Source organism: Chelonia mydas, chromosome 6 (assembly GCF_015237465.2).
Source record: "Chelonia mydas isolate rCheMyd1 chromosome 6, rCheMyd1.pri.v2, whole genome shotgun sequence".
Lineage (NCBI taxonomy): Eukaryota > Metazoa > Chordata > Testudines > Cheloniidae > Chelonia > Chelonia mydas.
In genome coordinates, this window is record NC_051246.2 from 66,487,579 (window position 1) to 66,502,047 (window position 14,469).

Below are 14,469 nucleotides of genomic sequence, written 5' to 3' on the forward strand. Positions count from 1 at the left end.
GTGTTTCCCCCAGATAAGTGTGACTTTGTCACAAGTCTCTAATGAAAGCCTTTCTTTGGCAGACTAGTAGATAAACGAGAGACCCAGGGGATCTCTAACTCTGATGTACCCCTGTGCCCTCTGGCATCAAGAGGTCCCTGGGTCGCAGTGATAATATGGAATATAGGGGTATATTGATAGAGGTGCAGGAGGGACCCAGGAGTGAGATAGTAGAGGCTGCTGCAGACCAGGATTGAGCTGCCTTTTCAGAGCTATGTGAAGGAAGATTACACATAGGATACAACTGCTCTATGCCTTGCTTGCTTAAGCCATTGCTGTGTTCTCCTACTTCTCCAAAGTCCTGGGCTAGTGCCCTAACCACTGGGCAATCCTCCTTACTCATGTCTGAGAGAAGTGTGGTTTGCTGGGAAGGAGGCAACTGAGACTTCAAGGGATTTCTTCGATTGTTCTCAGAAGCACTGTTACAGGGAGGACAGAGTGGGTTCAGATGACTTGTATTCATTACAGTTGCCACAAAGAGCTTCAAAACATCTTCTCTGATGTTCTGGGCTCATCTTTCAGACAAAAACCCTTTGTTTCCTCTCCAGAGTCCAGGGCATTACAACCAGAGGTGAATGAACCCACCATAACATTCAGAGGTTCAGTCACAAACTCTCCAGATTTTTGGACACATGTCTGAGAGCAAGGAACAATCTCTTATAGCATTTCAGTACTTAAGGTCCTGGGTCCCTTTGGAACCCAGATGCAGAGGGACTAAAAATGGAAAATTAATGGTCAGGAAAGTGGAAAATTCATCTGAAACTCAAATTAACCAAGGTCATTCTAGCTTTTAGTTCTAACTGGTTCACCCATCTCTAATCACAAGAGAAGGTGTAACACACAAGGTCAGAAACCTGAGCTGCTTTGAACAAAACCAACATCTATCTATCTATCACTTTCCTCCCAGGGGTCAAGTTGGACTCAGTGGTAATCAGGAGGGCACCAGGTAGTGCCTCTCCTCTGCTTGTCTGCTGTGATCAAGAAAAGTCCATACTACCAGGGCATACAGTGGTGCAGTTGCTTGCTCTGGTGCTGGGCAGTGAGCTCTGTTGCTGCCACCACCAGCCAGGCGAGGCCTCCCTGAAAGCAGCTCTGCACTCTTGCTGTGACTTCAGTCTGGTTCAGCACCAGAGAATTGCTCCGCACAGGAATCAGAACCTCCAGCAAAACAGGGCCCTTGGACAGAGTCTCTGCTCACCAAGAGCGAGCTGCTGGTCTCTAGGACAGAGCCCTGTACACTCTCCTTTTGAGCTTGAATACCAAACCAGAATTCTGTCTGTAAAGTCAGGATGACCAGTTACTCCAGGACATACCTTGCACAATTCCTATGTCCTTTCATGAGTACAGTTACAGTAACAATAGTCATTTATACAGTCAGAACATACACACATTCCAACAAACAATGTTGAACTATAGGTAAGCAATGAAATTTAGACTGGCCCTTCCCCCCTATAGAGGGAGGAGAAAGTTCATCCCTCCTAATTATCTGAGCCCCAGAGGTAAAACATACAGTGGAATCAGCAAGAGGTTGTACGTACTGTGTACTAACAATAAGGCAAGAGTGAAAGGGGAGACTGCTTATGGTTAAGGTACTTGACTGGGATTTGGATCTGGGTTTAAACCCCATACCTATAACAGGCTTCCTGTGTGAACTTAATTTCTCTGTGCCTCCGTTCTGAATCTGTAAAATGTGGGTAATACACCTTCTCCCACTCCTAGCTTACCCTCCCAATTTAGATTGTCACCTTTCACACAGAGCCAGTCTTGCTATGTTTGTACAGTGCCTAGCACAATGGGGCCTGATCTTGGTTTGGATGCTTTAGGTGCTACCATAAGTGAGCTGCTTTGTGTTGGAACTGGCACTCCTTTTTTCTACACACAGTGTTTGAAGCTTTGCTTGCACATAGGAGTTAAAGTGTGTTTGTGACCCAAGAACCCATTAATAGCAGCTGGTAAGGAGGTTTCATGAATATCCTGATTCTGGTCTGTACATTCTAGGTCACCAAAGATGTCATGTGAGGTCTTAAATAAAAGCCGGGGTCACATTGGTCATTAATATTAGTGTCTGTACATACAATTCTTTGCGGGGTGTGTGTGTGTACACACAATATTTCAAAGTTTGTATCAAGACAAGGTGAAAAACAAGTTTTCCTCCAGACAGCTGGTAAGTAATGTGTATCTCTCTGACATGTAAATTAAGCTTTATAAGCAAAACACAATGGATGCCCATTTACATACAAAGTAAACAGAGATGGCGCACACAGGAAAAACCAAACCATGAGTGGTTATCCTGGCTGTGTGCAAAGATGACAAGCTTTCAGCATATATCTGAGACAGACACCTCATCATCCTGCACCTAGGAAATAGACCAGCTGTGTGTTCAAATTCACGAATATGGGATCTGAACCAGCCTTGTTTAAAAAAGCTGCAGAAGACAGTGGGTAAAATAAAACACTTTAGACAGGAGGCGAACTTGTTAAGTTTAGTCTCCAGAAAGCATATTAAGATTTTTTTTATATGTAACCATTTGTTTCTAATATTCTTACTATTTGAATCTTCAGTCTTTGATAACTGTATTCTTGTTTTCACTCTCAATATATCTAAGTGCTGTGATATTAAGCAAAGTGCTGCTCCTTAGTTGATTTGTACAAACTGGTATGTACTAGTCCATTGGGGATAGGAGACCTGGTATTGCTGTGGGTGCTCAGTGGATAAGAGGCTAGATACTACAGGGGAGTGTTTCAAATGGATTTGGGGAGTGGGGTACACCTACTGTTGACCCACAAGGCAAAGTAAGGGTTGGCATTGCTCAGAGGAGAACATTTGAGTGGCTAACAGGCTGGTGGTATCAGGGAGCTGATGCCCAGCCAAGCTCAAGCAAGACTACCTCATGCTGGAGACAGGGTAACAAGGTGATTCTCAGTCCTAGGGACAGTCACAGCATTGCAAAGATCTTGTTAAATTCAAAACGCTCCAGAGATTTTTGTCAAATTGACTTCCTACTCTGCTTGTGCATATAATAAAGTAGCATTGGGTAGAGTTAGTAGGAATTCTGTGACTGCAGGTATGAGTGGGTGGTGGTAAGTTACTCTTGGAAGTGGAATACAACTACCTCTTCCCATTTCAACTCTTCCATGTGGGTAAATTTATTTCCCATCTGTCATAAATATAAAGGGAAGGGTAACCACCTTTCTGTATACAGTGCTATAAAATCCCTCCTGGGCAGAGGCAAAGCTTTCACCTGTAAAGGGTTAAGAAGCTAAGGTAACCTCACTGGCACCTGACCCAAAATGACCAATGAGGGGACAAGATACTTTCAAATCTGGAAGGGGAGGGAACAAAGGGTTCTCTCTCTCTCTCTGTCTGTCTGTGATACTTTTGTCAGGAACAGATCAGAAATGCAAGCCTTCCAACTCTTGTTAAGTTAGTAAGTAATCTAGCTAGAAAATGTTAAATTTTCTTTTGTTTAATGGCTGGTAAAATAAGCTGTGCTGGAGGGAATGTATATTCCTGTTTTTGTGTCTTTTTGTAACTTAAGGTTTTGCCTAGAGGGATTCTCTGTTTTGAATCTGATGACCCTGTAAGGTATTTACCATCCTGATTTCACAGAGGTGATTTTTACCTTTTCTTTAATTAAAATTCTTCTTTTAAGAACCTGATTTTTTTTCATTGTTCTTAAGATCCAAGGGTTTGGGTCTGTGTTCACCAGTACCAATTCGTGAGGATTCTTATCAAGCCTTCCCCCAAAATATCCCCCGCAAGCCCTACACACCCTTTCCTGGGGAAGTCGTCTCCAAGTGGTCTCTTTCCCTGTTCTTTGTTTAAAACGCTTGGTGGTGGCAGCATACGGTTCAAGCCCAAGGCAAAGTTTGTACCTTGGGGAAGTTTTTAACCTAAGCTGGTAAGAATAAGCTTAAGGGGTCTTTCATGCAGTCCCCACATCTGTACCCTAGAGTTCAGACTGGGGAAGGAACCTTGACACCATCACAATAGCTGTCAACACTTAACCCAGTGTAGTACAACCAGGCTGATGAAAGGCGAATTTTATTCGCAACACAATATTTGATTTAATTGCATGCGACTGAGAATTAATTCATGTTGGGCAAAGTTGTATGTTACTTTAAAGTAGTTTCTATTTCCAGTATGTCCTTTTTTGTGGTACTATATTTTGTATAAATGCCATTCCTTTTCAAGCTGTATTTAACCTGCTGTGATCTGATCTTCCTAAATACAGACTGTACTGGGTAATCTGTACTTTTTTTGTGTTTAGTGCCATAGGGCTTGTTGCCATGGGCTCAGGGAGAATTGCATTCTTCATAGTTTTTTCCAAGCAGGCTTTCCGAAAAGGTGGTTGAGGTTTAAACAGAATCAATCACAGACAAACTAAAGTGAACGCTACTAATCTCATTGCTGCTTTGGGCACATGTCTGTGTGGCTTTTCATGGCATGTCTCATTTTGTCCTTCCTGTGTCCACTGTCCAAGTTGGACACCTTTACTTGACAGGTTGGCATTCGTGTGGTTGACAGCAATCCCAGAAGAGCAGCATTTTTTTTCTTCAGTGCATTACTTTACTTGGAGTTTCTTCATTCCAAGAAGCAACTGCTGGCACAGTGGTCTACCAGCCCTGCTGTGGTACAGAGTGTGCTCTTTAAGAAAAGCATATGTGAAGCACTAGATTTAAGTGACCTGAGGCTTGGGAGTTAAGCTGATTGTCAGGAATGTCTTTTGCTCATGTTAAGCAGGCTCACATTCTAACATTCTCCTATATGACTGATTTGATAGAACTCTTTTTTTTTTTTGTACCGGGGTTCCCCCACAGTAACTTTATTCCTACCAAACTAGCCAATCTGACAGGACTTCTGCATGTTGCTTGTTCCTTAGAAGGGTGTTATATTACAAAAAGGGGGTGCCATCTTATTCCTTTTCCCTAGGGATGTCAAAATATTGCAGCCTAGTTCTGCAAGATAGTGATCAACTCATGCAGAGTACTGAATGAGTATCCTCTGCTCCCAGTGACTTCTGTGGGAGCTGGGGTACCACTGAGCCCACCTGACCCACCAGCCTGGGCTCCCTTTGACTATGCTGCTGTGACAGGCTCTCAAGCCCCTTCCAGCACACCTACAAGTAAAGACACACTCAGCTGCAGCTTCACACAGATGCTGAGATCAGCTCTGCATGGGAAGGCTCAGCTAAGGAACTGCCCAGTTACTTTATTGCACACCCCCTTTGAAGGGTAAACCCAAAATTATATTGCCTTGTGCTGCACAGGGAACTATACAGTGTAAGCTCATGAAATTCGCCCCTTCCCTCAATGTGGAGGAAGAGATGCAACAGTTTTGTGTGTCAGGATTTCCACACACTGGTTTTTAGACACAATAAAAACACTAACTGCAAAAGAGAGATTTTAAGTGATTATAAGGTATAGCAAACAGATCAAAGCCTATTACCTAGCAAAAAAATAAATAAATGCAATCTAAGCGTAATATACTAAAGAAATTAGATATGTATAGCAAATTCTCACACTAAAGGTTTTTAGGCAGATTGCAGAGATTCTTGGAGGCAAGCTGCACTTGCTTGCAGATTAAAACTCCAGGTATTCCTTTCACAGGCTAGAAATCCCTCTAGCCTGGGTTCAACCCTTCTTCCCCAGTTCCGTCCTTGTTTCTCAGGTGTTTCCAAGCATCTCCTTTGGTCGGGGAGTCAGTGAAAAAGAACCACAATGTCCCTCCCCTGCCTTAAATAGCTTTTGCATATGGCAGGAATCTTTTGTCTCCCAGTTTTAGTTCTCACCCCTTTCAGTGGAAAAACACTAGTATTCTATGATGGAGTCCAGTACCAGGGGACTTGGTCACATGTCTCTGTAGGGCCGTAGCAGCCATGACTCGGAGGCTGTTTGTAGTGTCCTCAGGAAAGCTCCCCAGTGGGAGATAAGAATTTTATCAGGCCTATTGTTCTTCCTAATGGCCCTTCACAGCCAACCATATAGACTGATTGCATTCTGTCTAGTGGGCATTCCCCAGGTGAAAACGCATTTGAAATAGATGCATAGACATGATTTCTAACTTCAGATACCAAAATGATATATGCATACAAATAGGATAATCCTATTCAGTGAATCATAACCTTTTCAATGATATCTTACATGACCATCTTGTATAAAATACATCATAGTTATGCCATAGTCATATCTCTATAACATTACTGTAAAGAATAAGTCACACGTGCCTCCTAGTGAAAGACTTGAGTTCAATCTATTCTGTTCACCCAAGAGAAGGTTAAAGGTGATTTTGATACCTGTCTTCAAGTACGTATATAGGGGAGGATTTCTAATGATAGGTAGCTCTCTAATGTAGCAGAAAAAGGCATAATGAGATCCAGTGATGGGAAACTGAAGCTTGATGATGATCAGACCAGAAATCAGGTGCAATGTTTTTAAAGTGAGTAACAATTGAAACCACTTACCTAGGATGTGGTGGATTTTCCATCACTTGAAGGCTTTAAATAGAGACTGGATGCCTTTCTAAAAGGAATGCTATAGCTCAAACAGAAGTTATGGTCTTGATGAAATTTTTTGAGGTTATATGGCCCGTATTATACAGAAGGTTAGACTAGATCTAATGCTCCTTTCTGGCCTTAGTAATCTATGAATCACTTTAGACCAGTGCTATCTCAAGACCTCAAGCTATCTGATGTGGGGGACCTCCAACGTGCGCGCAGACCGGCAGCTGATGGCTTGCAGACTGGCACCGGTCTGCAGACCACCACTTTGAGTAGTGCTGCTTTAGGCCATCTTAATAGCTGTTTTTACAGTATCTGTTAGCTGCATCTGAATAAAACTGGACCTGGCACCATGTGTACACCACGTGTATAGAGTGGCTCCACTGTACATTCTCTGCCTCATGCTCTGAAGGCTGCAGTTTTCTTTTCTTGTGGAAATGTTGTTCTGAATGTAAAAGGAATGTTTTTCTTGCCCCTCTACCCCGCCCCTCTTTTATTATTGAAGGAGTCAGGAAATGTTTTGTTTTTTGTTTCTAATCTGCTATTGGATATGAAGCAGCTATCAAACGCCCTGTCTGAAGTCTGAACATTGTTGTGTGGTGTGTGTTGTACTGCAGTGTTGCTCTGAGCTGTTCCAACTCCATATTAGGCACCCTAGTGCTGCTTCTAAGAAACTTCTCTTTTCCCTAACCCCAAAAAGACTGGGTTGAAACTAGCCCGAAACTACTGTTCAGCCCCCAGTACCTACTTCACACATGCACATGCGACTGACTCCCTTCCCATTTCCAGTTTATCTTATGGAAAACAATCCCTTGATTCTCTTTTTTGTCAAGTCCATTGTAAAGGGGTGATCCAGCCAGCTTGTTAAAAAATTTTTTGGAATGGTTCAGAATCTCATTCTGGCAACTCCAGTGTGGTACTGAAGAGATCTCAACAATAGCTTCATTCTCCAGACAAGAATTAAGAGGCAGAGGAGCCTGCCAGTGACTACAGTTTTAATGTTTTCATATTCTAATGAATTTGACAAGGGCAGGAATTTATTCATGGGGCCAGTGGCTGGAGTGTTAGCTTCTGTTTGATTTCACACATTGTACTGGGGGGTGTGAGGGGGTGGGGAGGAAGATAGGGGAGCCACTCTTAATTAATTTGGGTAACAGGGATAAAGCAATTTTTGTTAGGTGCATCCTTCCTGCTTTTCATTCTTCAGTCAAGGCATAATGGAGATGGCATATCCCTTACTCCCGAAGAATAGAAATTGCTTCCTCTTGCCTAATCACTGTCAGGTAAGAGCAGGCTTCCTTTTTTAAAGTTAATGTGTAGTACATAGCATAGTTCTGAAAATCTGTAAAGGCCTTGTTGGGTTCAGTCTCTTCCCCTCAGTCATTCCATATCCTCATATATGCTCGGGGTTTATAACTTAATGTTCAGCTGTCAGCTAGACAGATTCACGATGGGTTCTGAAAGTCCAGCTGTATCTGACTCCGACGTCCTCACCAGTAATGAAGATTCTGGCTGGAACTTTAACTAACAATTTTGTTGCCAATGCATAAGACCAAACAAGATCCATTGCCGTCCCCAATAACTGATTTTCAAGGCAGAGGGGAGCCAAAAGGAGCTGAACTTAACGCTTCTAATAAAAGTGGATGATACTGAACATTTATAGGAAGGTAACACCCAAATTCAATTCTGCATTTTCACAAGAAGCCGATTTGTGGTGTAAGGTCAGTCTTTTTTGGGGAAACATTTTATTAAGGCAAAGTTACCATAACATGTTAATGCTTTTTCTGACTGATCATTGTTGTGTAGTCTGGCCATTGTGCAGGGTGAGGGACAGTTATGGGTGAATCACAAAGCTGTGAATTGGATTTAAATAAGCATCAAAAATTCAGATACCAATTGGAAAGCACAACTGTGTGGAAAGCACCAAGAACTCTCAAATTTCCTGAGAAGCAGGAGCTAGGTAAAAATTTCTAACCATCACCTAGTTTGATTTGGGGGAAGCTGACCTCAAACTTTAACTTTTCCAGTTACCTGCCATTAGAAATTGTGCTAGACCATCCATTTTTTCCTACCTTCCCTATAAATACTGAACATAGAAATATACGGTGAGAATGAGATGGGTTAGATTCTTCCAGGCTCATAATTGCACTCTTTGGGTGCTGGCCAGCCATTGTTCTGACCCCTAAACATTCTGTGGTCAAGTCTAGTGTCCTGGACCTTTAATTTTCCAATGTTATGGTTTTATAGAAAAGCTAGTTTAGGTAAGTTTGAGGTTTCTAAACTGTCTTTGTTCTCAATTTCCTGGGCAGTTGTCTGATCCCCAGGCGTGAGGAGGTAAAAGGGGCATAGATGAGCCCAGTATCAGCTAGTGTGAGCCATTGAGCATGGCACAGTCTAGGGTGCAGTAGCAGGAAGCTATCCAGGGTGCAATGATGGAGGAGCAGTGTGGTGCAGTGTTGCCAACCCTTGAGATTTTTATCACGAGTCTCATGACGCATTGTGGTGTACTTCAAGCCCTGGCTCCTAGAGATGTGATTACGTGAGGCTTTCAGCTTGCTTTTTTAATGAAAGTTTCCAGCCCTCATGATTGTGGAGAAAAGCTTGAAAATGTGACCCCAGGGTCTCTCAAACTCAAATAGAAGGCAAAGAATGAACCTCAACTTTTTTTAAACTCATGATATTTGGGGGCCTGACTTATGATTTTTTGAATATTTGTAGTTGGCCATACTGCTCTGTGACAACATCAGACAGCACTTCTTTCAGCAGGAGGAGCCCTCCACCATCCTGACCTCTCTGGAAAAAGGAAGGAAGGAGGCCAAAAATGAAAGGGGGAGGAAATTGGGAATAATAATGGGAACAAGGGGAAGAGCCTAGTCGATATGATGGTGCTTCCTTTTCATGGATGGGGCAGTTGACAAGGCCACACATGGGGGGCCCTGTTCTTTCTTTTCCTGAGCTCAAGTAGGGCCTGAGCCAAAGCCTGTTCAAGTCAATTGGTCTCCATTGAGGTCAATGGGCTTTGGATCAGGCCCTAATTTATGCGTGTGGCCTGGCTCATGGACACTAAACTACCTGACTTTACAGTACAGATGGATGATTACAAAAAATAGAATCAGTTTGAAAGTTTCATAATTTACTTTTAAAATATCCTCTAATGAATGTGACACCTATAGGGGCTGCATGACTGTGTGGCATGAAGGAGTTTTATCAGCTCATTTGGGCATAACTCACCCTTGGATAATTCAGTCACCCCAAATTTATGCCAATAAACAGTTTATACAACACCATTATATATTCAGTATTTTTGTGTGAGTTCTAGTAAAACAAAACCACCCACTTAAATATCTTTCTAAACTCTCTGGCTTAAGGAATACTATGTGATCTTAATTACACTTGCAACGGCATATAAGATATACTGTACTTCACAGAAATTTGCATGTGCAAAATTTTTTTATATATAATAAAAATGTAGCATGTGCCATTGAAGCAAACACTTAGCACAAAATGTTATAAACACCTTGCGGCTGTACGTTCTGAGTGGAGGAACCACATGTCAATGCCGTGGTGTATACTGCCCATTTCTGAAATAATAGCTCAGCAGGATATTACATTGCAAAAGAAAATGTCCTTGTCTATAATGTAATGCCCTTTGGGCAAAAAGAATTAGACTCCCAATCTCAGTAACTCTTCTAATCCTTGGGCAAGATTTTACTGGTAGTGATCTTGACACCAGCACAATTTAGTGTGTTTTCATGTGTCTGTTTATTTTTGGTAATCACGTGTTTCACATGAAGTACATTGAAAAACAAACAGTTTCTTTATACTTCAACATTTTAGTCTGGTGCAAGCATTCCACTAATTAGAGTGACTGACAAGAATCCTTACTAAGTGATGAATGGTTCATTACTCAAATGTGCCATAAATGCAATCTGCGATCCATTCTATGATGTATCAGGAGGGAATAAAAGTGAAAGTGTGCAAACGGCAATAACAGTGACTAGAAACGTGTGTGCATGTACTTACTGTTGGTTTTGACCACAAGATGTGGGTTTGGCTTGAGGCAAAATGATTGCCTTGTAAGTTAGTATAACCAAGACACACACAGCGCTGGGTTTATACTTGCTCTTAGATCGCATTTTATGTGAAATATGCAAAGCCTTTTAAAAGCTGCTCATAGAGTCTGACCATACTTCGCTACTTCAGGAAATTGGGTCTAGCTATTGGACAAAGACTACAAATGCCCTAGGTCTGAAGTGGTCCCTAAAGAAGGAAGGGCAATAGTGGGTCAGTGCCACTATTCTGCCTGACACGGAGAGGACTGATGGGAACTTGGTTTAGAAGGCTTGAAAAAGAGATGGACAGACCAAGCCCAGCAGTTCTTACGCTGTTCTCATTGCAGAACTGAGTCTGAGTCTTTTTAAGTTTACAGTGGTGTACTGTGAATACATGCCCACCACTAAGGTACTGGAAGTACTGCTATGCAAACCCAGCCAGTGTTGAATGTGTGTGGTTGGAGTTCAAATGCTGTCTCTTTAGTGCAATGCAAACGGCTTAGTATTAACACAACCACTTGAGTAGTGGGGGCTTTTGTCTATAATGTGAAGTGGAAAAAGTGTGACTGTCAGCCTGCTGCTGACTACTTCATGAACATCTGGAATGGTTTAGTTTAATGTGTTAGAGTTGTGCTGCCACCTGACCATAGACCCACACTGACATTGCTAGGGATACCACCCTGGTAGCTTTGACTGTTTACCTGAAGCCTTTGAGTATTTATTTAAAATCCATGGGCATACACAAATGCAAGCATATTTTGATTGTGCCTATCTGCCAAGCTGGAATGCTAATGTGCGGTAAATGGAGAGTGTTCAAACTCACCTGTAGAAGTGGCAATATCAAAACCAGGCCTATATTATACTACTTTGTCCAGTGACTGGAAAAACTATTGTGCTCACAAACATCTGCCACTCAGTGTGGTGTTGGGCCTCGGGATTGTGGTGGCAGGGATTGGGGAAGCCTTTATTGAACCAGCATGTAATTGAGAGGGATAGTACGAATACCAATCATCAGTTTATATGTATGGAGAATAGTAAGTAAAATGGTGGCATGAATAAATATGAACCAAAAGACAGTCCAGAGTGAGGTGTAATGCTACACACCATAGATAAAATGTAAAAGAGATGGCTAAGGGGAGATATGATTGAGGTCTATAAAATCATGTCTGGTGTAGAGAAAGTAGATAAGGAGGTGTTTACTCCTTTTCATAACACAAGAACTAGGGGTTACCAAATGAAATTAATAGGCAGCAGGTTTAAAACAAATAAAAGGAAGTATTTCTTCACACAACGCAGTCAACCTTTGGAACTCCTTGCCAGAGGATGTTGTGAAGGCCAAGACCATAACTGGGTTTAAAAAAAAAAAACCTAGATAAAATCATGGAGGATAGGTCCATCAATGGCTATTAGCCAGGATGGGCAGGAACAGTGTCCCTAGCCTGTTTGCCAGAAGCTGGGAATGAGTGACAGGATGGATCACTTAATGATTACCTATTCTGTTCATTCCCTCTGGGGCATCTGGCCAGTTGGAAGACAGGATACTGGGCTAGATGGACCTTTGGTCTGACCCAGTAGGGCTGCTCTTATGTTTTCAGAGGAGATTCTGCCAGTTGCTTCAAGCCCTGATCTAGAGACTGGCTAACTGGTTGGTTAGAATAAAGGAGAAGAACCTTTCTTTAGCCAAACATAAAGTACCACCATTGTCCAAACCGGTGTCTGCCAAAACTGAAAAAGCATTTTTTATTCACAATCTCCCATGCTGAAGGGATGGGCCTCCCAAGCTGAGGTTCACTTTTAAGGTGCTGGATAAGCAAGAATGCACAAGAGCTAAGGTAGGAGGGCATTGTGGAGGATACTTTGAGAAATAAAGTCAGTCATTGCTCTTTCCTTTCCCAAACAGGTGCAATGCCATACCTACACCGGATACTGTTGGTGTGTCACTCCCGATGGCAAACCCATCAGCGGCTCTTCTGTACAGAATAAAACTCCTGTATGTTCAGGTACTGTGGCGTGGGATTAAATAAGCATTTATTTGATTGATTTAAAATATTGGTAGAAGAGAAGGGGTGGGGGAGCGACTTTACCAATTTACCAAACTAAAGTTGCAGCTGTGCCCACTACTCCCGATCAGTTGTGTGCACCCTAGCCATATGGCAACTTGTGTTCCCAATCTCTCTCTCGTGGTTGTGGCAGCTCCATGGTTGATTGGGATGCAGACGTGCAGTGAAAGATGTACAGAAGATGGTAAGGTAGGGGAAGTGGAACTGCAACCTGGAATCCAGGGATGGGCTATTTTTTTACTTAACTATACTTCAGAGGATTTATGGGGGTGTTTACAGAATGGGGCAATACAGTTTTAAGTATGGTAGACGTGGTAAGTTCTTTGTGGGAAGTAAAGCTCACTGCTATTCAATTAGTGCAGAAGGACAAGATAAAGTTAGAGCCTCTCTCAAGAGCTTCACCATAGCTTCGTAACACAATGGGCACAACTTTCAAGTGGTGAACTACTTTCACTCCTCCAGTTTACTGACATGGTGACCCCTTTTGGTGTACATGGCTGCTGTTCCACTTCTAGCAGCCCTCGTGCATGGATGTCCAGGTTTAGCACGACTTTTTACTCCAAGGGGGAAAAAGTGAGCGGCTTGCAGCAATGCCTGGAAACACTGTAAAACGAGCTTCATCCCAGCCATTCAAAGCACCATTGGCTCTACACTTGTCTCTGGAGGGATGATCCCCTCAGAGGTGAGGGTGTCTTGGAGCAGCATTGAATGTCCAGCAGAATGAACAGTGTATGAGCATACACAGGGGATGGTGGAGTCTGGAGAAGATGGAGGAGAAAATTTCCTGGCTATGCCACTGAACTAGTGCTGCTCTCCTTTGTATCATGGCTATACTATTGAAAGCTGGCAAACTGGGTGATTTAATGGCATCAAACTCCTACCACTGGGGCAAATGTGAGATAACTAGAGGTAGAGTACGAAGGCAGTAATTCTATTAGCTTGCTACTGTTAGAGTGCTAGGGAGACTGTGCTCCAGTTTCTGCTATTGGTTACTGTAGCTAGATCGCGCACTGTAGGGTGAGAGTCTTGTACTTGAACACTCAGAATTTTAATGCTTTACATTTAAAACTGATTACAGATGATAGCAGACCCTCTAAAGCAAAATACTTCAAATCTTTTAAAAAAGATTTTGGGGAGCTGGTAGATTGGGTCTTTTAATGATGGGGTTGTACATACCCATTTGGCCTGGGATGGGTGGATGGGTGACTGCTTTTGTGTAGCTCATTAGCACCCAGCTCTGATTTTGAAAAATTGAGTCCCCATATCATCTCCTCACTAAAAAGTGGATTTGGAAATACTGTTTATGATCAATGTTGTATTATTTTCAGAAGTGCCATATATAAACTCCTCGTACATCTATGGACTTGTGCCTGTCAATATGCACACCCAATATGTTTTATCTTGAATGTATTCTTCACACTCACCTTGCTGTTTGTCCTTTATTCAGAATAGAACAGAAGTTAAACAACTTTTTTTTCTTCTCTTATTTGGCGTGATCATGTTAACAGATGGCACGTGGTAGTGAGCGAGCTCGGTGCATTATGCTATAGAATTGGGGAGGTCAAATTTTTGCCCAACCAGGAGTTACACAGATACCTGGCTAAGAACGCTGGAACTTGAGACAACTCTTGATGTTTTACAGTCATGTTGTTTTCACACTTGGAGGGAAATTCTAAATTTTGAATGATCTTCTGTAGAAAATAAAATGCCACAGCAAATTGTCTTTCCTCAGAATATGATCTTCCTTTACATTTTCACTGTATAATTTGGTAGATTGGGTCTTTCTGAGAGTGGGATTTTTTTCTTATAATATTCACTT

The 14,469-nt window shown here is 42.3% G+C and overlaps 1 protein-coding gene across 8 annotated transcripts in view; it reads left to right on the top strand.

Moving 5' to 3' along the window:
- Positions 1–14,469, top strand: part of SMOC1 (SPARC related modular calcium binding 1) — a 174,639-nt gene that overhangs the window by 65,531 nt on the left and 94,639 nt on the right. For all 8 annotated transcript variants that reach the window (XM_043549093.1, XM_043549091.1, XM_043549092.1 and 5 more), the window contains exon 4: positions 12,491–12,590. In XM_043549093.1, coding sequence (XP_043405028.1) covers positions 12,491–12,590 — 100 coding nt within the window. The remainder of the gene's footprint in view (positions 1–12,490; positions 12,591–14,469) is intronic.